This window comes from Manis pentadactyla, chromosome 3 (assembly GCF_030020395.1).
Source record: "Manis pentadactyla isolate mManPen7 chromosome 3, mManPen7.hap1, whole genome shotgun sequence".
NCBI classification, from domain to species: Eukaryota; Metazoa; Chordata; class Mammalia; order Pholidota; family Manidae; genus Manis; species Manis pentadactyla.
Window position 1 is genome coordinate 120,588,244 of NC_080021.1, and position 24,792 is coordinate 120,613,035.

Sequence of the window (24,792 nt, forward strand, 5' to 3'; positions counted from 1 at the left end):
AGGAGTTAAATTTAACTTATTTGGTTAGGCATGTTTCTGCACTTGGAAAGATACCAGTTTTGTTCATATACACAAAATAGGACCACTTTAGGCAAGTATAATAATGTTGAAATTCCCTTCTCCTAACTTTAGCTAATTCAAGTGTTTACTCTTTTCCAGATTTATTAGTTAGTAGGCAGTGCCGTTGTACTTCATGTTTTGAAATGTACTTAAAGTGCAGTAATGAAGCATGCTATTGAAAAGAAGAATCCTACAATGACCCTAGGCAAGCAAATAACTCCCCCAAAAGACTTTAAATTTTGTTTCCTTTCTTGAAGTGGTGGTGGTGACACAGTGGTGCTTGGAGAGGTGGAGATAGGCCATGATTATTTGAATTTCATTTTTCACTTCCTCCTTGGCAAGCAATTCTGCTGTTCACTGATTGTGAAATAGCCAAAAGCAGGCACCAGGTGGGGAATGAACTGAAAAAGAGAAGCTTGAGTAGTTCATTGTTTGGTGAATTTGGTAAAGAATTAAAATTTCTTGAGTAATAGCTATCTAGAGCAATTAAGTTGGAGTGGCCTTGAATCTGTATCAGAAAGCTGCCAGATTTTCTGTATGATTCATCTTCAAAATATTCAAGACATTATTTGCCAAATGTTTCAAGAAATTATTTACAAGTACTCCTCCAGGCTACTTCTATTTTTACACAAAAGTGTAGGATTGTTATTTGAAAGTTATTCTAGCTTTGCTTAACAAAGACTTTAAAAATATTATAATTTCCTGTTACTACTATGTCACCTTGTTTTTCCTGCACTCATCTCCTTTGCCTAAAATGCATAATACCCGTATGCTCATTCCTGTCAACTTCAGGTATATGGCTCTTTGGAATTACTTTTCTAATTCTCCTTGCCTTCTCCCAAGTTTTCAATCGACTTGATTGAGAAGGACCAGCTTTACAATATCAGCCTCTCATTCTTCTTCCCTTATTCAAACCTGATCTGCTGTTGCTCCTTAAATCATACTTAACCCACGAGGTTCTCCTATTTTCCCAAAGAAGTAAAAACCTTGCTTCATCTCAGAACCAAAGAAACAGATTGTACTAATTTGTGTTTTCTTTCTCTTCCTGTTTCTATAAGAGGTGCCTTTTCTTTCACATATCTTTATTTTGAGTATGTTAATTGCAATTTTTTTGCCTTTTTAATACTAATTTTTTATTGAAGTATAGTTGATGTACAATGTTACTGGTTTCAGGTGTACAACATAGTGGTTTAACAGTTATGTATATTACAGAATGCTTTTGCCTTTCTTGCAAAAGACCATCTCTGCACAATTTGTAATTTCTATTTTTGGGTTTTTGAAAATGGAGTGAGAAACTTGGATGGTTTTGCAATTGTCTTTATAAAGAACTCTACATTTTTGTACTGTTTGCCCAATATTTTATAGTTATCTCCAACTGTCTAGTCCAAAAGCAGGATTTTTTTAAAACCAATATGCCTTTATTGTCTTTCCAAAGTTAACTTAGTTCTCATAGGAACAGTCTCTTTTTAAATCATTTTACCTTTTTAATACTTTTAGCTAACATGATATTTTAAGAGAATTCCAAAATTACAACAGTAAGTATAGCTGCAATAATCAAGTTTGTGATCAATATGACTGACTCTTGGTAAGCATACACCCAGGCTGGTAGGACCAGAAGCGCTTGGGTGCACTGGAGAATAATGTCGTGGGCATTAGCTGAATGCAGTTTTACAGAAGGAATGGAGAATGTTGGTTAATGTAGAGAGGTGGCTGGTAAAGTGGAAGTTGGTTAGATAAGCTTTTATATTATAGTAAAGTTGCCCAAGGAGTTTGATTCTTTTGCATACCTTATTTTTTAGAACGTTAAATGAAGATATTAATGTAATTAACCACAGCAGTATAAACATTCAAGTTTTATAAGTGCAAATCTAATATTATATTCTCTAAATCAGTGTATTTAAAATATCTGTATAAAAAGCTATACATTAAGGGATATTTGATAGCAATGAAATTAATTGAAGCTCTTATGCCCGGAGATGAATAGAGCAACACACTGGTGAAGAGTAAGGTGACTGCCAAGTGTTATTTTTGTAATCAAACAATATGTGATAAAATTTTTTATCAGTGTGGTAAATGACTTTCCTCCAAATATAGCACAGAAGTCCACATCTAGGCAAAAGAATTTTTAGCTCATTATTTTCTTGTTAGTATAAGCTAGTATTTGCTTATAGTAAACCAATCTAAAATATACCTTTCTACTCTAAAGGAAAAAGCTTTCTTGGTAGTTGGACTTTATTTTTGTAGAAAGTTTGTAGTGTATGGGACATTACATCAGTATCCTTTGTGATTGTGGGCATAAGGAGATCAGCTTAAAAATTATAACCTCAAACTGTATCATGAAACATGATGATGACTTCAAGGGGTATGTTTTAGGCTAAGTATAATAGAATGCTTATATTTTGTATTAAGCCCATCATGAGAACCTATTAGGACATTTGAGCTCTTAGCCGTTCAGGTGTTTGTATATGTGGGAAAAAGTGGGTGATGCCAGAGTCAACCCTTATCTACCCAGTAAGAGCATGTTCTAGGACATTAAAAGGAGATTTGAGGGCTCTCTTGTCCCCTCCTGGTGTGAGCCAGGAGCTCTGTCCTCTCACTTTCTCTCTCAACAAAAGCCTCTACCCTGGCTCTCCTACCTTGGGTGTTTGCTAAGTTCATTCTTTGACTCTGCAAACAAAAACCCTGGCATCATCTTTGGGGACTCATCAAGATAGCTTTGGAGGCTGCCTTGGCCTCAGAGTGAAGCAGGGGACATTCCTAACTCTCTCCTAACTTCATGAACTTCATGGAACCTAATTCTCACCACCGCAAGAAGCCATAAATCTGCAAAATAATAGAAATGGAACCCGGAATAGAAGTGCCCATCTTCCGAGGCCCTCTCAACTGACCAGTGATGGAGACCTAACTGCACCCCTTACTGTGTCCCCTCTCAGCATGAAGCAGCCAGAGCTGTCATTACTCCCTTTCCCTAGCAGCAGCTAGGGTCTCCATCTGTAGAGGGGAGAATGAGACAGGGACCATGGGTGTATTCAGAGTAAAGTGAGGGCCTCCGGAAAAAGCAAGGCAGGATATTGAGTCAGAGCAATATAACAATATGCAAAGAAATCCCTATCAAAACTCTTTGTTAAGCATTATGCAAAGTCAAGGTCATACTAATTCTCTAGGGTAAAGATATCAGACTAGGAATATAGACATCTTCAGTGAGATCAGTGAAAGCTCAAAAGGCCAGGAGCAGCTTGGCCTGGAATGTTTGAGTGTTCTGCAAATTAAGAAGGGTATCTCAGCATAACCCGTGACTTCACTGTAAATAGCCCTAGCAAACAAACAACAATCCAGCCCACCTTGGGGGCAGGGCAGGTGGTACAAGTCCACACCCTAAGCCCTTTATCAGTTCCTGAAAATCCTCAACTGACTATAAATCCCCTAAACATTGCACCACCACAGGCTCTCTTGTCCCCTCCTGGTGTGACCCAGGAGCTCTGTCCTCTCACTTTCCTTTAAATAAAAGCCTCTACCCTGGCAAAAAAAAAAAAAGAGATTTGAGATAAGATCAGTGGTATTTAAAACAGTTGAGTTTTTCAAAAGTATGCATAGTCTATACATACTATAGACTGTAGTAAACAAAAATGGGATCTCCTGTTTTACAAATCCATGAAAGGTAATTTTGAACCTGAGAAGCTGATGTAATAGAAAGGAATGATGTATCTTAAAACCTGAATGCTTTTACACAAACTTTTTATAGCCTCTGTCAAGAACCTCAAATTATAATGCTCAGAACTTTGAATGTTTATTCTTATGGCAAGGGATTCTGAATTAGCAAATAGCATGTTTGGATTTGCATTTTGAGTAGAGTATGGTGGTGTAGTGGACAGGATTACAAGGGATTGAAATGAGGTTTGGGTGAGGTAAAGCAGGTATAGGAAGAGACTGAATACCTGATAAGGCTGTTTTTGCTGTAATCAGCTCAAGAAATGATCAGTTTCAGGATTAAAGCAGTGGCAGTGAGGATGGAGAGAAGGAGCAGTCAAGAGACAGGAGATAAAATTACTGAGGCTGATGAAGCTAGTGGCCTTTGCTTTTATTCCAAGCACAGTTAGACATTTTGCGTTTATTACTGTGTTTCCTCCTCACAAGATTGGCGTCATCTTCATTTGACAGACCGGAAAGGATGCTTGGTGAAATTAATTGTCTGAGATCACATAGCTAATAAGTGATTGAACTTAGGTTCACCTCTAATGCCAGTGCTTTTTATAGCACACATACTACACTACTACCACTAGTCCACATTGCCTTCTTGGGAACTGGGGACAAGGTGAGTGGGGAAGGAAGGGAGAGAAGACTCAGATGGGGGTGGCTTAGTCAAGTGGGGATATCAGTCACTGAGATAAGAGTACAGCAGGAGGAGAGATGCAGAATGAGGGAGGTTAGTTTTGAATATTTTGGTCTTGAAGATTAATATCTTAGGGAGTAGGAAGTGCTGTAGGGATGTTAAAGAAGATAGGAACTAAAAAGCAACCTTTTAGATTTGGCAAGCCGGCAATCAATCAGTGATAACTTCTTAGAGAGTAGGAATGAAATAATTCTCTGCTAAGCCTGAGTTCAGGATCAAGGTATGTGATGGTCATTAATCTGGTGTGAGACCAGTCATTTTCTCTCTGACATCTTGTGGCTGTGGTGGCAGGCAGCTGGTACTTTCTTCAATGCTGGTTGCCTCTGGGCCTGAAACGGTTGTCAGTCAGTGTTTAATAATGGTTTGTGCCCCCTTGGTTATTAAACAGTTTTCATGGAAGATAAGATGCCCCTATGTAAAATGCCAGCATAAACAGGTCCCAGTGTGGGGTTTAGTCCAAATGAATGGCACCACCCTTGCTTTTTGTTCATGTTGTGCAGAGCCTGGTTCAAATGTTCTACCATCTCCTGTTGGTGGGAGGTGGGGGACAGGTGGCAGCAGTAACCACTGTGCTAGAGCCCTTAGTGAGGAGCAGCAAAACCTGCCTGCTGACTTGGTTTTGAAATTGTCTGGGATGGTGTGACCCTGTTTTAATGGGGACCACTCAGGAGGAAGCCCTGGAAACAGCATGTCTGTGACTAAGCACCACTGTTCTAGATACTGAGAAGGCACTTAGGGATATGCATGTTTGTCCTTTTCCAACTTTAAGAGCTCCCAGTTCTTCTTTTGTCTTTTTCTTTACCAGTTTTACTTCATGTGTATTTTTAATACATATTTTTTATATTTTTAAAGATATTAGTAAAAGAAATGAAGTTTAATTGTTAGTTCAAAACAGCTTTTTTAATTGTCTGAAGGCTGTCAGAGGAGATTTTAAAGGAACTGTTGATATTTTGTTTATAGTTAAAATTCTTTGACAAAACCCAGTTTTGAATTTAAGGTAAATGAAGAGTGGTTGACAGATTAGTTGCAGTGGAGTGAAAATTAATAAAATGATAAATTCATTCAGTTTATTAATAATTGCCATCATTTTAAAATAGAGCTGTTACCTATGATTATATTGAGTGTGTTCTAAATGGTTTTAGACACCACTGCTCTTTATTAAAAAATAATCTGATACATAGCATGATTTAAGTTTTTAAGGTTCTCCTAGGAAGATAATAAAATTAAATAGAAATAAGATTGAAAAAAAAGTACAGAGTTATTTTCAGTTTTCTATTCTGTTTTTTCAGTTTTATAGAAATTAAAGTATGCCAGGTATTCTTCTGGTGTAGTTTGAGAAGTTTTAATTTCTTTTTAAATAACATGATCTCCCAATTCAATATTATAATTTTACTGCAGGATAAATAAAGAAGAAAACGGGGAAGGAGCAAAGCATTGATTACAAATGTCTTAATAATGAGCAAATGTGGCAGAAAAAAATATATTAAGTCAAATCTAAGGTAGGTGATAAATGTTATTTCTGTCCTTTTGAAAGTTCTATTTAGAGAGTTTAAAGTTAAAACAATGGATAAATTAATATACATATAACATGCATACATATGTATTTATATGTATATACGTATATGTGTGTATATATATGTATATCTATTTTATAATAAGAAGGTATAATGATATGTACCCAAATTGTTAGCCATTCAGTTAGGGCATTCATCTTCTACCCTATGCTGGGCTAGTGGGTAAGTGGACATTCCTGTTTATAGCTTATGCTAAGCACTGGCCTTTTCAGTTAGAAAAGAGAACATATATAAGGATTTGGACAGAGTTTTAGTTTTCCTCCTTGCTTTAGGGTATACTTGTACCTAATGTTGTAAAACAAGAAAGTCTCTGCCAGTGTTTTGCAGGTATCCAAACAGAATTTTCCAACTTTTCTTTTTGTTACTTTCAAAGAAATTCTGGTACATCAATTAGATCTAGGTTTAGAAGGAAAACTAATTTTCTGTGACATTTTTTGTAAAACTATATAAAAAAGAAAATAGAAACAACTTTAATAATTTTTCCTTTTGCAGCTGGACTCTGGTTTTAAAAGAACACTTTCCTCAGTACCTATGATAGCATTCCTTTAAAATGTTTCTCCTTTTTCATCTCATGTTTTCCTTCTAGTTACATCTTATGTATTCTTGATATATAGGTATGCCTAAATAACTTTGGTGATTATGATTGCCTCGGTATTTCTATAATTGTAAATATAATTTTTATGAATATATTTCTTTGTATTTATTGAAAGTGTGTTATAAGCTGTCTATCTATGGTGTGTTGTACTGTAGCAACTGTTGTACTTTAGTATTGTGGGGAGTTAATGAAGTATGGTGTAGATGGACCATTAAGTCCTAGGAAATAACAGAGTAAAGAAACAAATATAATTCTACCCCCTAAAAGTAATTTACCCTCAAAGTCTTTAAAAATTTTGCTAATGGATGGATCCTATTCTTTTAAAACATTATTAATATTAACATTTTATTAAACTGAATTCCAGTATATAGTAGGATAACATTTACTTTTTTATCAAAGAAGAAAATGGTTTGCTAAATAATATAGAGATTTCAGAAGAAATATTTAACCTTCATAAGAAAAGAATGTTGCTACTACTATTAGTCATTTTTAAGTTTAAATATGACCATTTTAGAAAATCCTTGTCTGTCCTTTAGAATTGCGTAACTGAATGTTTACCAGTATTTTGTTTGCTGTTTATAGTGCTTAGTGGACTTTTGTTTTAGCTTTTATTGTTCTATGCTTCTATTTTTAAATATTCTGTGATTTATAAATACTAACTGGTTTTTTGCTCTCTGATAAGGATTGTTTAAGATTGCAATATTACATAATAATTTATAGATTATTCTATTAATTTTAGTACAGCTATGTTTAATATTTGATTATAGAAAGTGAGATTTGGGGGAAAATATTCTATGATATATCTTCACTTTTAGCTATAAAATATATAGTGAACAATGCAGGATTATAATGGATTTTTATATTTTATTTTTTATAATGTGTTATAAATACTGTCTGGACTAGCTGAGGCTGATTTACAGATGTTAGTGTTTATATGTATGTGATGTACAGCTGAGTTCTGGGTCCTGTATCTGCTGCTGAGATAGTGTTTAAAAATGCCCAGTACAGTGCTTGACCCATGTTGAACACATAAATCTTGTATCTTCTACTGTGAGTCCTGGGTTGGGTTTCAGTGGATTTGGGAGGATGTACTAGAGAACAGTTGGGTTAGAAGAATAAACTTGTTTGAAAATGATAGAGAAGGCATTTTAAATTGATAGTGCTGTCCTTACTGTTCTGTAGATGATTTTTACTTTCAAATAAATTGATTATAGTATCAAACCTTTACTGTATGACAGTCTACTAGGCACTCTAGAGGAGTACGAATGGGATAAAATTAGAGGCCCTACATTCTAGTGTGAATGACGCAACATATCTGTATGAAGATTGTGACAACAGCTAGAGCACACTCAACAACACATCATTACTGTAAAATGTTGTCTAAATGGGACTACTGAGGGCACTGGCTGTGGAAAGTCATAGTCACAAGACCTCTTTTATCTGTTATGTGCCCTGTAGAAAGTCAATCTCCCTGAATCTTATTTTATTGTTTTAGTGACATCTGACAGTTGCACAGTCTTCCAGAATAGTTGATTAATCGTTTGAACTATTATGGTAGATTCTGTACTGTGCACTGGGAATACATTGAAATGTAAGATATAATCCCTGTTGCTGAGTTGCTCCCCCTAGTTTTAGAAATTTATGGACAGATGTATTATATGCTACACAAGTGGAGGTATTACATGAAATGCTTTGTGAACTCAGAACAGAATAACTAATTTTGCCCAAGACTATTAGAATAGGCTTTTGAGAGATAGTCACCTCGAACCAGGTCTTGAAAAAATGAGAGGGAATTTGCCTATTGGACAAAGAAAAGGTAATGTGCATCCCAGGCAGAGGGAGAAGTAGATATAAAAGATTAGCAGTGGTAGAATAAAATGAGTATTTGGGGGGAAAATGGCTTATAAGGAGGCTGGAATACAGAGTGTGGGAAGGAATAAAGTGATTGAAGATGAGGCTGTACAAGTAAAGTTGGGTCACATTGTGAAAGAGATTGAACGGCAGTTTGGTAATTGAGAACATGGACTTTGGAAAAAGACCTTAGTACAAAACCAGGCTGTGCCACTCATGGGTACCTCTGTGGTAAGATCAGATTCTGAACCTCCCAATGTTTCTTTTTCCCTTTCTCTAAAGGAAGAATTAACTATACTGACCTTGTAAAGTGTTATAGATTAAAACTAGTAGGCTTTTGCCACACGGTAAGCACTTAACAAATGGTTGTGGTTATGATTATTTTAAGAAGATTGGATTTTTGTCCTACAGGTAATAGGGAGATACTGAAGTTTTAAGCAGAGAAGTGTTTTTAAGCAGAATTTTATGTTTTAGAAAGCTAACTTGTTGGCATGGATTAGAGTAGGGAGATCGAGTAGTGGCAGAAAGGGAGACTGAACTGTTCTTTAGAAGGTAGAATCACACCTGGTGATGACGCTGTAGGGAGTGAAAGGGCGAGGGTTCAGGGATGACACCTAAGCATCCACTTGAGCCGCTGGATGGATAGTGGCCTCATTTCCTGAGATAAAAAACTCAGAAAAGGAATATGTTTGTGGAGGAAGAAGAGTTGTTTAGTTTTGGACCCATTGAGTTTGAGGTGCCTTCAGGACATTTATTTGAAGATGTTAAAGAGGCATTTGGATATATGATTTTGGAATTCAGGGGGGACCTCTAGGCTAGTGATCCTGATTGAGTCACAAGCTTTAGCTGGTGTTTGAATCTGGAGGCATGGTTGATATTACACAAGGAAATTTGAGAGTGAGACAAGAAGACTAAACAGCCCTGAAGGCATGCAGTATTGAAGGTTGACACTAAGAGAAGGATTTAGCAAAGGAGCTTGTGGAGGAATTGTCAGAGAATCTGATGAGAGCAGAAAATGCAGTATCATGACATTAAGATAGAGTTCAAGAAGGAAGATGTCAGCAGTTTTTGAATGTTGCTGAAGGATCAAATAAGGTAGGACTTAAAATAAACATTAGGTGTATTGACAGATACTGGCTGCCTTTCCTATAGAAGTTTTAGTGAGGCAGATGTGCCAGTACAGGGTTGTCTAGGAGGTGGTTTTGACAGTTCTTTCAAGTAGTTTAGCAGTGAGATGAAGAAGAGAGGCTCAAGAGACTAGCTAGAGAAGGACTTCTAGTTCAGCGGATTTGTGTATGTGTGTGTGATTGAGGAGACATGGACATGTTTAAATTTTGTGGAGAGGAAACCAGAGACAGGAAAGGGTATAATGCTCCTGAAGAGGGATCTAGAGGACAGATAGAGGAATTTAAAGAGTGGGGAGGCAAGAGGATAGGGAAAATGGTGGGTGTAGGTATAAGTGGATTTGTTGATTTGGTGTCAGGATGTTGAGGAAGTTCTCATCTGAAACAGGAGGCAAGGTCTTATGTTGAATGTAGGTGGAAGGTGAGCTCAAGGATTTGAGACTAGGGAGAAAATCTGAAACAGTTGTAGAGAATGGGATGGTAAGCTTATTAAGGACACAATATGATTGTCACCCATGTGAGGTTGAAAACCATGAATTCAATAGCCTTAATAAAACTGTTTTATAATTTTATTCAGTATTGTTCATCAGCCTTGGTGTGGATATATACAGGAGACAAAGTTGGTTTTATCTGAGATTCATATTTACCAAGCAAATATAACACAAGGAAAAGGGTAAGAGAATTTAGGGTATTTGGGAACAAGAGTTAAAATGAGAAACCATGGATTCTAAGATGAAAAGATAGGATATGAAGAAAAGGGGAGGCTGATGGAAAGGGAGAAGGTGGTCTGGAGATCTCAGTGTGGTGGAGGAATGGAAGGAGGGTGCAATCTGGGGAGGTGGGATTGGTAGAGTGGGATGTCAGAATGAGTTCAGAGATAAAGCCTTTTGGGACATAGACAATATTCAATGTATGGTCAGCCACTTGAGTACCTGGCTGAAGTAGAGTAGAGAAAGTCATTGAACTGAGGTGTCAGGGTGAGGAACGAGTCCCTCCCATTGAGTGTTGAACATAATACAGGATAATGTATGGGGACGGTGCTTAAGTCAGATGCCAAAGTCTTCAGCTTATATCCTGGATAAGAGTAGGTGCTGATTACCATATGGATGAGAATAGGATGGTATACTTGATTACCTTAGCCTCAATGGAACAAGGGTATTCACAAAGGGCTGAGGAGGAACAGCTGGGAAATAGTGGGGAGCAAAGAGTCAAAGAGTCAACATTCCGACCTTGACTGGGTTTGGGTAGATGAGCAGCTCCCTCTTGAGAGGGCTGTGGGGGGCTTTGGGATTCCAGATAGCACATTGTAAAGGCTTGGAAGGAGAATGGAGAAGGACACACTGGTGAGGAGAGTGCAGATGAAATATGGGTCACAGCTTATGCCTTTGATGTAGTTGGGATCTAGGAACAGGAGTTGTAGATAGATTGATTCTGCCATGGTTAAGGGGGCTTCCCAGTGTAGTCTTGGCTGATGGGGAGGCCCTTGTCTGTGACATGTGGTCTGTAGAGTGCATGGCAGCCATTGTGAGGAATGGCGACTCAGCGCTTGGTCCAGTGCTGGGGGTGATGTCAAGCATCGTGAGGAGGATGAACAGGAGTGGCTGCTGTCATTCCATTTCTGCAGTTCTTCACTAGGAGGCTCAGGGCCTCATGACACCCTGATTTCACTGATACTTAGCTATGTAGGTTTTTTATAGCTGATTTGTCACTGAGACAAATGATTCCAGATTTGGAGCTCGAAAAGAGAGACTAGAAAACCTTGACTGTAAACAAGAACTGTTAAAAGGGCAGGGACAGGTGTCTGAAAACTCCAAGTTGAGGTACTCAATAGGAGAGAGTGTGCATAGATTCAGATTTGGGAGCCATTTGCATGTAGGGCTGAAGAAGCCATAGTATGTACATGGAAAAACAAGGGCAAAGGACAAAGGATTGAACTTTGAGAAATAACCCAGGGGAAAAAGGGAACAGTTTAGGTGATTGCATAAGGTAATGTACATAAAAACACTTCTATGTATATAACATTTTGAAATGTTTAATACCTTATTAAGTCTTTTTTATGTCTCAAAAAATGAATCCTGAATAGTTTAGGTTTACCTTTTTAAGCATTAGAGCTTTTATTTATTTTTATTTTTAAATTAAGATATATTTATGTACAATCTTATGAGGGTTTCACATGAACATCATTGTGATTCAACATTCACCCATATTATCAAGTCCCTCCCGCAACACCCCACTGCAGTCACTGTCTGTCAGCATAGTAAGATACTATATAGAGTCATTACTTACCTGTGTTAGAGCTTTTTTTAATGGGAGTCTTCCTGGATTCTATTATGTGTATGACTCTTAAAGTATACAAAGTATAAGTAACCTTTTATTGATTATTCAAAATAGTTATTGAAAGTATCAGTTATTGAATTTTAACTCAAATCTTTCAATTTTTTGTGTATGAGGAACTAGGCGACTTTTCCTTGTAATGGACCCAATTGCCACACACTTGGAATTCTTGATCTGTTTATTCTACAGTTTCTCCCCAACCCTCCATTGTCAGCTATCACTTCTTATATCTGGTATATTTAGAAGCCAGACAATGAGAATTGCATTTGAAATAAAGATGAATGGGTTTTCAAGTATAGACCAGAAGAGGGTCTCTTCCTTGTAGAAGTTATAGTGTATGGACTTCAGGCCATTGATTTTGCCTATTGGCACGCAGCTTTTGCTTCATGTCTGGTTCTTGACTGAATTCTATGTAGATATCAAATAGTTGAAACTTTATATAATGAAGATGGACTCCATAGATACTAAAGGACTGAAGGACCTAGAGTAGAGGAGGCATTTGAGTGAGGTGGACATTTTTTTCTCTCTAGAGGAAAAGCTATTCTTACTCTGTTTCCATCCAACCTTTTCAGGTATACTTCTATTAGTCCTACTCTGCCTCCTCCCAACTAAATTTAAATAGGCTTCCCTGTCACCTAGATTCTCTACTACAGTCAGCTGATCTGTTTCCAAACACACTCTGTCTTTTCCTTCCTCTCAGAGTCCTCCTTTCCTTTTCCATCTGCTGAAGTCCTCCTCATCCTTTAATATACAATTCATAATGGCCTCATCCTCAGGCCAACTTAGTCTTCTCTTCTGTTTCCCAAAGCATTTCCTTCACACAATTTAAGAAGTTACTTTACTTGTATTCATAACTGGTCTACTTGATAGAATTTACATGTAATCTAAGTTTTTGGAAAATTTTAGTATACATTTGAATCTCTTGGATATAAAAAATTAGATTCCCCTAGAAAGTCTGAGTTAGTAGATTTGGGGTTGAGCCTGGGAATCTGCCTTTTTTTTTTAACAAGCACATTGTTTAATTATAATACAGGTTGTCCAAGGACCATGGTTTGAGAAACCAAGGACTGAATAGTGAATGAATTCCTTCAGGGCAAGGGTTGTGACTTACCCATTTTTGTACCTTTGGGCCTGTTATGTTGATGGTGCTAAATGAATGTTTCTAAAATGAGTAGAGTTTATTGGGCCTTTCACAGTGTAATAATTGAGTTAAGACTCAAGTTCTTGGCAGAGCCTTAAGAGAGCTTTTAATGAAGGAATAGCTTAAGACAACATTTCTCAAGTTGTTTCCAAAACACTACTGCTAGGATGTGTTCTGTGGAGAAAGGTTTTTGGTGGTCATACTTCTAGAAAACGCTGCTTGTTGGATCTGCATGCTCCACCCTTCTCAAGGCACACTGGCGCATTTAGGCTGCTGAGAAGTTCTACAGCAAAGAAACCCTTTTAATCCCAGATATTTAAGATTTTTTCACCAAGCTTTGACCCTACCTCTTTTCTCAGATAATACCTTTCTGTATCCTGCAGAACTAAGATTCTGAGGTATTCTCCTTGGGAACATCTACATCATATTATACTACATCATATTATAAAGTATTTTATTACATCATGCTAACATAAAAGTGGAGTCGTAGGAATTGACTGTTTATTAATTGGAAAGCCATGCTGGGAAATAATAAGAAAAGAGAGAAAGAAATTGGGGGATTAAGAGGGAAAGACATTTGTTCATACTAGACTACAGATATTTATTTTTTATAATTCTAAATTGTCATGGTCAGTTTTAAGTGTTAAAATGATTGAACAATGACATTACCTGAAACATGAGGGTCTACCTTCTTAAAAATCATTGGTTTGGCTAGTCTTTACATTCTAAAATGTTAAATTTCAATCTAAGAAACTAAAAATTCTCCCCTCTTCTTACAAATGATTTGACTTAGTAACAATTTCAAATCATGTTCTCAAGAGACTTCATGGTTTTATTTCAAAACTGAACTGAGGGATTCCACCAGGTAGACCTCTTAAATCAAGTAAAAAACATTTCTAAGCAGGAGCTTTTAAACAAACTGGTTCTACCATGTGTTCGCAGAACAAACAGGCTTGAGAGCCTGACTCCTATTCTTTGGCTCCAAACTTCTCTGGAGAACCTGTCACTTCATTCATTGATATGTTCTTCTTCATTTTCTTTGGTTTTGTTTTCTATTTATTAAAAAAACAAAAAAGAAAAAATTACTAGTGAGGCTTTAGACCTCTTTAATGAAACCTTACTCTACTATTAAAATTTTCAGCAAATTTCAAAAAAAAAAAAGATTGAACAATGAGAAGTAACTCTAGGTGTAGTATATAGACTATAGCAGACAGGTTTGAGAAGGAAGGTTTGGATTCAGGTAATAGCTATTGAAATGCAAAAGAAGGTATTAACTCAAAGACAGTAGATGAAGGATCTTTAGATCTGGTAACCAAGTCTGGAAAGAAGTTGGGACATTTTAATTCAAAGTTCTAAATGTGTCTGCATAGTTTTTGGTTATATAGACTACTAAGGTGAAAATAATACATTGTAGTATTGATAACTGAAAAACCGTACAACAGCAGGGAGTTCTTGTGAGTTTTAAAATTTTAATTTTGTTTATTTTGTTTGCATTTTATATTTTCTCCAAGTAAGGTAAAATTTATTTTATTATACGATTTGCTTTCTACCTAGAAAGATTCCATATGGAAGTCACTAACTTGAAGTCATAGGCAAAAAACTGTCAAAAAAGTTTTTCCTAGAAAAATTGCATTCTCTTTAAGACACTGCAGAGCTGCAGGACAAGTGGTCAACTCTGAATGATTCAGTTTGAGAGGCTTGTTTATCAGAAACTACTTGGTGCTAACAAAAGCTGGACACATCTTTCTATTATAATGCATTTAGACAATGGGGAAATTCTTTAGTACTACATCATATTATAAAGCAAGTATATTAGGCTTTGAGAGTAATAGAGTACTTATACTTCATGTAAAATTGAAAACCTGTATTTATTGCTCATCTATGCTAGAGGATAAACATAATTATCAAGAAGACTTTATTATTTTAAAATTAAAACATTTTAAAAAATAAATTCCAATAAAGCATTTGCAGTGCTTGTTAGTGTTCATGTCTAAGGAGTAGGGAAAGTGTCTTAAATTTGGAGAGTCAGGACTCTGCCACTGACTCTGCACTGAACCTATTTCTTGAAAAAATAGAATAGTACAATTTGATGACAGAAATGACTATCAGAAAGCTCGATAAAAACCGAAATATTTCAGATAGGGCCTTAATACTTCTTCCTTTTTATTGTCTTTTCAGACAAATGACGATGGAAACAATTGAATCTCAGCAGGATGGAAGTGTAACAGAGTCTATGGCAGGGAGCAAATCTGCTCATATGCAAACCCAGACTGGTCAAAATTCAATCCCTACCTTAGCTCAGGTAAATTAAACATAGACAAGAGGCAGGCTCTGATGAAAGTCAAACTGTATGGGAATGAGAATTATATGCAGCATCTGCACACAGTGTTTAGAATGCTAGTAGCTGTGTGGAGGTTGGATTGGAAGTCAGTGAGTCAGTGGTGGGGATGCCATTTGGGTGGAGTCATAGTAGTGTGGGATACAGAGCAGTGGCAAGATTTTCACAGCATCTTGAAGGGGGAGAATAGGAAGGACCCAATGGCTGACTGGAAGGTCCAGGGATTGTCTCAGGCCAAACTGGTTCCTGTGAGATTTCTTCTTTCCCAAGGCTGACCCCATGCACCCAGCCTGCTTTCTTTCCTCTTTTAAGCTCCTAACACCCACTTGCTCCCTGGGGGTTTTTTTCTCACAAGTATTCTGTGGAGCTGTATCTCCCCGGCAACACCCTTCTTTGTTACCCTGAGAGACAGGCCCGCAGCCTTTTGTTATTCAAAAAAAAAAGAAGGGAAAAAAGCAGCCTTTTTCTTATTAAAAATATACATGTTCATTGTAGAATATTAATAAAAATATGTTCTTATAAAGAAAAAACTAAAATGATCCATAATGTTAACATCCAGAAATTTAATCATTGTTAGCACTTTGGTGTATATCCTTTAGTCTTTTGTCTATGTGAATAGGCTAGAATGCACATGTATTTTTTTCATGAATTTGGGATCTTCTAGAGTTTTTATACACATGATTCCTGATCTGTAACTCTGCTGTTTTTTGTTGAAATGGTAGTTGAAAGTTGAAATCTTCCTTCTGCCGTCACTTCCTTCCTTTTACATACAAGCTCACTGACCTCTACACATGCCTTTCCTCCAGCCTTCTCTGCTTGCACAGTCAAAACAACACATCTCCCTTATCTAAAAATGATAATTTGCAGTTCTGAGGACCTTCAGCCTGTGTGACACCCATATCTGTGAGCCTCTGTCAGAAGTTGCTAAGGAGTTCAAGTAACATGAAGTCTGAAAAATAACCTTGGATTTATGAGATTTTAGGCTTAAATAGGAGTGCAGTGATCAGAAGAATCTTGGTTTTAGTAGGTTAGAGAATAAGCAAGAGGAAGAGGAAGTGGAAATTTGAGGTATAGATTCTTCAATAAATTTTTCTATGAAATAGTGGAGAAATATGGGTCACTGAGACAAAGGAGTGAGACCTGGGCTGTGGGAAATTTAGGAGTGTTTTGGATAAAATAGAAGGGGAGATAGAGATTCCTGAGAAGGCTGAGTCACAGACCTAGAAAAAGCCTTGGGTTTACATATATGATGCTCCTTTCTTTAAAAATCTCAAATATATGTAATGTTGATGATTATTTAATCTGGAGAACAATTTCATGGACTTGCTATGTTGTTCTAGAGTTTCCTCTGTGTCATGCATGGATCATTATTTTTCAAAGAATTAAGATGCAATTCTTAGCAGTCAAAATTTTCTAAACATAATTTCCAATTTAGATTCTTGTGATACCTGAAGCTGTTCATTTATGAGTGTTCATTATTATTATTCCATATTTTAGAATAGAAAGATTAGGAAATCAAGTTGAAATCTTTATTAAACCTATAATGTATGCTGAAAGTGACTGGCTCTTCTGAATAATTCCTGATGTCATTGTATTTACTTGTCTCTTGTTACATTTTCTTCAAACTAAAGGACTGTAAATTCCTGAATGTTTTAGACTTAATTCAATTTTGTATAAAGAGGAATTTATAACACTTTCCTTTTCACATGGTCAAATTATTAAAAAGTATGGAAACAAAAGTTGCGACCAGAAGATTCTGTCAGCTTGATCCTTTGCATCTGGTCATTTGATAGTAGCGTTGAGTACCTTGGCCTTTCCAAAGCTTCTCCTAATCAAGTTTACTCTGATAATCATCCTATTTACAAAGCTCTGACACCTTGAGCTTGGTCTTGGCCTTCAGGCCTCTCTGTTCTGATGTTTAATTGAGGGGAGACAGTAATGTACCAAGGGAGGCTGGGGTTTTCAGTTTTCCATTTTTCCATTTTATAACCTCCCAGATATAAATGCAGCCTTTCCTTTCTATCTTTATTCAAAAGTAAGTAAAAGTCATAGGGATGATAATGTCAAAGAGCTGAAAGCAGGAGTTGCCATAAAGAAATCCTGGGTTGGTAAATAATTGGGTTTAAATACTGTGACTTGTATTTCTTCTTGCCTGTTATTTTTTATATTGACTGATTTTTAATTGAAGCTGCCACCTTGTTTGTTAAGTGTATGTGTTGACATTATAAGACTAGATTCCATCCCTCTCTCCCCCTGGAAAAACTCTTGGTAATAAATTAGAGAGAGTATTTAAAATAAGCCAGGAGGAAACGCTTCCAGAAGTCAAAATGGTGAAAAGCAAAATTACTGTATACAAAATTGTTTTTAAATTGTCACACTTAAATCATCTGGAAATAAGATGATCTTTAATTGGGTAATGGGAAGTTAAAATTTCTTCTGTGGCGAAAGATTTCAAACAATAATGCTCCCACGTATGTGTATAAACTTAATAATCATTAAGATTTTGTAGCAATTGCCTCATCTCTTCTTTTTTTTTATTTTTATTGAAGTATGTTAAGCAGTTCTGCAGATCTCAGACATCATGCCATTTCACTTCTACTTACTTCTGGGTATGCAACTCTCAAAAGATGATGGACATTTTTAAATATAACCAAATGTCACAGTCAAACCTAATAAAACCAAGCATAATTCTTTGGCGTAATGTGCACTCTACATTCACATTTCCCAGTTTTTCTCACAAACGTGTAATTTACTCTAAGAAGCAACAGGGATGACACCCTAAACTTTGCTTGTTCCCAGTCTCCTGGGAATTGATAATCCAAGCAAGAAGATCCAGATAGAGCCACTAGGAAGGATAGCTTTCATACTAGCTTTCTAGAGCTTCATTCTTTATAGCTATTGAGGAAGCCTGTGTAGCAACTGAATGTGACACCTTGACTCTGAAAGCTAAATAACTCTTATTTGTAAATACAGTCCTCAAGGTTTCAGCAGAGGTAGAAAGGGAGGATGAAAAAAGCAGAATCACAAGAGTCACAGACCTGGAAGGAAACTTTGGAGTCAGGGTCAGCGTAGTGCCTCAGAAGAATTAGTTCTAGTATAAAATTTAACCTTTCTGAGGCCCTGTATATTTTTGGAAACAAGGAGATTCCAGAGAGCAGAGAGTCAGTAGGGAATGTTGTTCAGGGATTGTACTCCACACTTCTCTGTTCTTATCCTCTCTGTTCTAAATGGAAACAGTATATAAAAAAGCACCTCATTAAAGAGGCCTGGCATGTGATGAGGGATTGAAGTAGGAATGATTTAACAAGGGTACATTTTAGTGTATGAGTTGTACATTTTCTATTTCAGTCTGGTGGAAAATGGGAATGCCATTTCTCATGTTTTGGTGAGCTGTGCAAAAAATCCATCATCTTGGTCCTAAATAGGACCAGGAAGGTTATGGATGATGACAGAAAACTAAACAAGCAACATTTGCTATTGATAATGGGTCAGCCACATTGTTTTATATATTAAAGGTGCCTGCATTGTGTCTGGTTGATTTCTTATACTTGCTGTTGGCTAGTAGATCTAGTTTAAGCCCAGTGTTCAATTGAATCTTTTTTTTTAAACTTCAGTATGCTAATTAACTTACTTGAAGGACTCTTACTGAGGGAGAAAAACATTCCTCTTAAGACTTTGAAATAAAAACTTCCATTTTACTGTTGACTTTCTTTCTATTGGTCCTTATTTTCATATATTCCTTCGCCTGACTGTGTTTCATTGCCCTGATTTAACTTTTCTGAATGTAGTATTAGTATTCACTTAGAATTATCCCTAAAAATGAACAAAAGTTGGAAGAAAAAGTAAAATGGTGAATTTTTGTCAGTGAATGCTGGCTCTGCATTATGTGTTGTTCCTTAGTCAACTAGTTCAAGAAAATATACTGCTTTGAAATGTAACTCATTCTTAGAGGCACTTCAAGGTTTGAGGGACATACGTAAAAGTAATTTGTGAACCGTTAAAATTAGTGATTATTTTGTCCAGTTTGAACAAAAATTTGTTATACATCTGTACTCATATTTTGATAATTTTGTATGTTATCAAATAGATTTTTATCAAATAGTATATTATCAAATATCTAACAGATTGCTTTAAAGTTAGTTTTTGGCTTTAGAATGCACTGTATGTTTTCATCCCATCATATTAAAAGTGATGATACTTTGCTTTGAATAAAACTTGATGTTTCAAAGGTACTTTCAACAGGTATGAAAGCAATTGAAGTCAAATTTTTTGTGAAGAGATTTTGTTGTTATACTCTTACCAATCAGAAAAACATACAAATTTGTTTCAGTGTTTGGGAGATTGTTAAAGATCCCCTGTCTTTTGTTTCTATGAGGTTTGGTACCTTTTGCTTGATGTTCCAGTTCTCCTTAGTTTTAGTAACAGGTGGTTTACCAGTAGCAGTAATGGAAAAATAACTGTGTATAAACACAGTTTTTCTTTTTACCCTTGTCTCTGATTTTTTCTAGTAAAACAGTAGGATGGGGGAGGGGATAGGGAGGAACAGTTGTGTTTCAGGGGTATAAAGTTTCAGATTTGCAAGATGAAATATTCTGGGGTTCTATTTCACAGCAGCATGGATATACTTATTACTGAACTGTTCACTTAAAAAAATGGCTAAGATGGTAAATTTTATTTTATGTACTTCTTTACTACACACACACACAAAGAATAAGAATGAAAAGACATTGAAATTTGAAAAAAGGAAACTTTTTGTAGTTTCTTCTTTGAATAAGATTCAGAGATTTACTTTGCCTTGTTTTAATTTTTGTTATTATAATCTTTGCAAACTCCAAATTCTTAAAGAAATTATATTGGGATAACACAGAGACTTTGGGAAAGTTTTGCTTCATTGATTCTGTAATGATAATATTGTAATAATGCTCTTCAGAAATGTGAGTTTTCTGAGCCCTATCAGAGTTACAACTTTGATGGTCCTCCAAAACGGCATGGGAGAGAAGAGCATGGTTATGGCATCAAATGTATTAAGTAAAGACAGTATCAGATGAAGGTGGTGCAAGCAGAAATATCTTAGAAAAAAACACTTGCCTTTAAAGAGGTATGCTCTATAAGCAGTAGGCCTCTGTTTACTGTATATAATTGTATATGTGCATATATGCCATATACACAGTACTGTGCAGTACTATTGTATATATGCATATATACCGTATACTGTTACTCCTTCATTATTCAGAGGTAGATAAGATAGTTTCATATTAGATCTCAACTCAACTTCTGACCTTGGGTGTGTGAAGAACATTGAATAATTGAAATTTTATCCAGTTTGATATATTAGTAATTGTTACCTTATGATTCCTGGCACCAAAAGCTATTGTATGTGTTGAACTACAATTCTAAAGCCAACAGTACAAGAGCACCCAGAGCTATAGAATTATGTCTTATGAGATGATGAAGAAATCAGTCCCATTGCCTTTGGTAAGATCAGTTTAGAGTGTTTTTCTGGCAAGAAGCCAGTTAATTATTATACCTACCAAATTTGTGGCCATAGTTTTTTTGTTGTTGTTGGGGGTAAGAATACGTGAAATCTGCAATGTTAACAAGTTTAAGTGTACAGTTTAGTAGTGTTAAGTATATTCACATTGTTATGAAACACAGCTCCAGAATTTTTCATCTTGTAAACCTAAAACTCTTCCCATTGAAAAACAACTTCCATTTGCCCCTCTTGTCAGCCCCTGGCAACCACCATTGTATCTTCTGTTTCTATGAATTTCCCTATTTTTAAATACTTCATATAAGTGGAATCATCACTGTTTGTCTTCTAGTGACTGACTTATTTCACTTAGCATGATGTCCTCAGGGTTCATCCACATTGTAGTATGTGATAGGATTTCTGTCCTTTTTAAGGCTGAATAATATTTCTTTACAAAGCCACATTTCATTTATTACTAGTACTTTTTCATTAAAGTATCAATGATATACAATCTTGTGATAGTTTCAAATACACAACTATTACTGGTATTTTTAAGGTTGTTTTGCCAATTCAGTATTCTTAAGCCCAGTGATTGGTAGAAGATGTAAGAATAATTCAAATGAATTACAGTTTGCTTCATAGACATTCCTATAAAGAGCTGATTTCTCTCAGAAATAACTATTAATAAGTGATTTTAGGTATTCATTCTGTGGTGTTCGGCTTTTGGCATATGCACTGCTTCATTAACAGAAGAGATCAGTGCTATTGTTAAGAGTAGTTTGAATGTCCTCTGCCCTTATATCTGCTGGGTAAATGCCATTTTGGCTCAGTATCTCATTGCAACTTCCTTCACTCTGTGCATTCATTACTTGGAAATACATTTGGCTAGTAAACTATGATCAGTTTTGGTTTCCAAATATAAGATTGATTTTTTAAAGTTCAGGAACTAAAAGAATTTTGACTTCTATTAAAGCACATGTTCATTTTCATAGTACTTTTAAGCATATTATGGTAAGTGAAACATCTCTTATTGGTTAGAATATAAAACAATGCTCCAACTGCTATACACAGGAAATTCAAGTTACTATAAGGATTTGCTAGGTGAAACAAATTAGTTACAGCATTGTTTTACAAAGAATAAAGAACCCCTAATTTTAATTTGTCCTTAGCTGATCATCACTGCTTATTGGAAGTATTATCAAAATTAACTGTATAATTAAGAATGTCTTGATTCTTATATTTGTTTTGCTTTCAAAGAGGAGAGTTTTTAAAAAGAGACATAATATTCTGCCATTTATATTTACAGTACAAGAAACAGTGATCCATTTTGTCCTTTGTATTCAGATTATAGATCTCAGATAGTATTTGAAGGATTTGAGACAACAACATCCCCATGTACTCGGTAGTATTTTAACATAGTACACATAAAAATATCAGTCTTATGTGCCTAACTAACTCTGTTACTAGTAAATATCTTCAGCTAATAGTCTCTAGGTAAAATTAAGTAAAATTCAACTCCATTGAATTTTGCAGTTGATTAGCCACACTGTTTAAAAAACCTCAGTGGGAAAGAAAGATGCTAATTAAGGACACTAAAATAAGACCAACTCTACATTTTTCATTTTGTGTTTGTATTCATTTAGCATGGTTAAATATGACTTTTTAAAGAATAAATTGGGCTATTTTGCATCTTTATTCAAGTGTTCAAATTTATAGTATTTTCCTGTTTTAAACCTTAAAATGTTTGAAATAATCTTTAAACACTTTTGTTTTTTCATCGAAGAAAGACTCTTGAGAATCCTGTCTTAATATCCTGCCAAAATAATTTTCCAACTTCTTGTTTGCTTTAGTGGATTTTCATTGTAGTCCTTGAAATTACAATAGGTAATACATAGGTTTGATTTCTCAGGCAGCAGAATTGAAAGCAGAATCTGCTAGGTTGTGAATTCACATTTTTTTCATCCTTTATTAACTCTCTTGAATGCAGGCCCAGTAGCTCTGTGACATTTGCAGCTGTGCTGTGACATCATAAACCCCATTGGAAGGGAACCTAGCTGTGCATTGGAGCTAGTCTACTAGGTGCTAATCAAATGCTGGGTTACAACATTGTGAGGTTTTCCCAGTTATAAGTGTCATTAGGATATTTTTAATTTGCAAAGCCAAATAAGGCTGTCAGTTGTATCATCTCAACTCATTTCAGATCAACTACTGACTATAGCAGGGTTTTTGGTTGATGTGGTGGCCTCAGCATAATCCATGTTTCAGTCATCCTGTAGAGGAAGATTGTTCTTCAGGGGATCTGGAAAAAAAGGTAAATTATGTCTACTATGAGTTCATTCTACACACTTTTATTAGTGTCTCATAAAAAGTTATAAAAATCATGAATATACAGACATCTTATGGTTTTGGTCTTTGAATAGTTGCCTTCTTGATTGCTGGAATGTGATGAGTATACTTGTTGATCTTCCTATGGCTTCCCCTGTCCCTTCATTTAGGTTTTTCGTGCAAACATTCTCTCTCTCCTCTGAGAAGCTTTCCACAAGTAGCGTCCTTCCACGTTCCCCCAACCTGGTCACTCTGATCCCTTACCCTGCTTTATTGTCCTTTTAAAGAATTTGGAACTACCCCAAATGATGTATTTGTTTCTTCATCTATTTTCTGTCTCTTTCTGATCAAGGAGAGCAGAGACTTCTTGTTCACTGCTAATCCCCACTGTCTGGACTGGTCCACATCGCAGGTGCCCAGTAAATATTTTTTGAGAGAATAAAAGAATGAGTTCATTCATAAATAGGACTTGTTTCTGTGAGATTGTTGCTTATTAAAATGTCTTATAATGATAGTGTTTAGAAGAGAGATCTCCATGTCTAACTGCAGTATACATATTTTAGTTCAAGTGAACTAAAGTTTATGTCTGTAATGGTACCATCTTTTAGGAAAGAATTCCCTTCTCTTTCCAGTGCTTCTTTAGAATTCTATTTGCCCATTATGAATTAAGTAATTACAATACTCTTTATAGGTAGCTCTTTGTCATTATTTCTCAGATCTTTATTTCCTGGCTGAGCTCTAAACCAGCATCAGTCCCATATTCTCCTTGCCTAGTGAACATTTCCACCTGGTTGCCATACTGTTGCCCAGCCATTGCTTTCAACCAAGCTACCTAAAATTGAATCTACCACATTACTCAAAACAAAAAGATGCTTCTTTATTTATCTATTTTTGGCTTTAGGCCACCGTACATGTTCTTGAATCCTTGCCTGTGTTCCTTCTATGCCGTCTGTGTGCCATATCTTACTTTAAGTGCACTGTATATTCAGTTGTGGCCCATGTGGTCAGTATAATAACATAATAATAATGCTAAAATGTTAAAGGTAGAGAGCCACATGAATTTTTTTTAATGAATAATAATGGTGAAGTTTAGCCTGTTAACTCTACCGATACAGTAATAGGTTAATGCAAGTCACTTGTTTTGGTAAAACCAGTGAGAATATAGAATGTCTGACATGTTCTCTAGATCTAAGAGTTTTGTTTTAATGATACATCTGAATTCCAACTCTAGGGTATGTTATTTCAGCAGTTTTCAGCCATTTAATGAGTTGTCTCATGAGTTTTTGCACTTCACTGAGTTTGGAGTAAGGAAGTTTCGTTGTAGTTACAGAATTCATACCACTCATCTCCAGAATTATAAGAATAAAGTTTTGTATTAGTGGGTGCGACTCCACACCAGGTATTCTTGACACTAAACCATTAGATAAAGTGATTGTTTAATAATTTAAAATCCTGAAAATTATACTTGAAAGATAATTAAAGCACCTTCAAGCATGATACATGTTTATCAAAACTCTGCCAGTGTATTGACTTGTTTATCACTTTGTCAAAGTACCTAATTTCTTTGAAGCTGGGGCATTCCCCACAGAA

At 35.8% G+C, this 24,792-nt stretch overlaps 1 protein-coding gene across 17 annotated transcripts in view; it reads left to right on the forward strand.

Moving 5' to 3' along the window:
* The window catches only part of CREM (cAMP responsive element modulator), a 65,142-nt gene that overhangs the window by 4,361 nt on the left and 35,989 nt on the right, over positions 1-24,792 (forward strand). For 10 of the 17 annotated variants that reach the window (XM_036920224.2, XM_036920230.2, XM_036920228.2 and 7 more), the window contains exons 2-3: positions 5,849-5,949; positions 15,248-15,371. The exons of 3 other annotated variants lie outside the window; for them this stretch is intronic. In XM_036920224.2, the coding sequence (XP_036776119.1) occupies positions 5,906-5,949; positions 15,248-15,371 (168 nt within the window). In that variant the 5' untranslated portion in view covers positions 5,849-5,905. Of the gene's footprint in view, positions 1-5,848; positions 5,950-15,247; positions 15,372-20,106; positions 23,189-24,792 lie in introns of those variants that run through there. 4 more of the 17 variants (XM_036920225.2, XM_057498391.1, XM_057498392.1 and 1 more) reach the window with 3 other exon arrangements.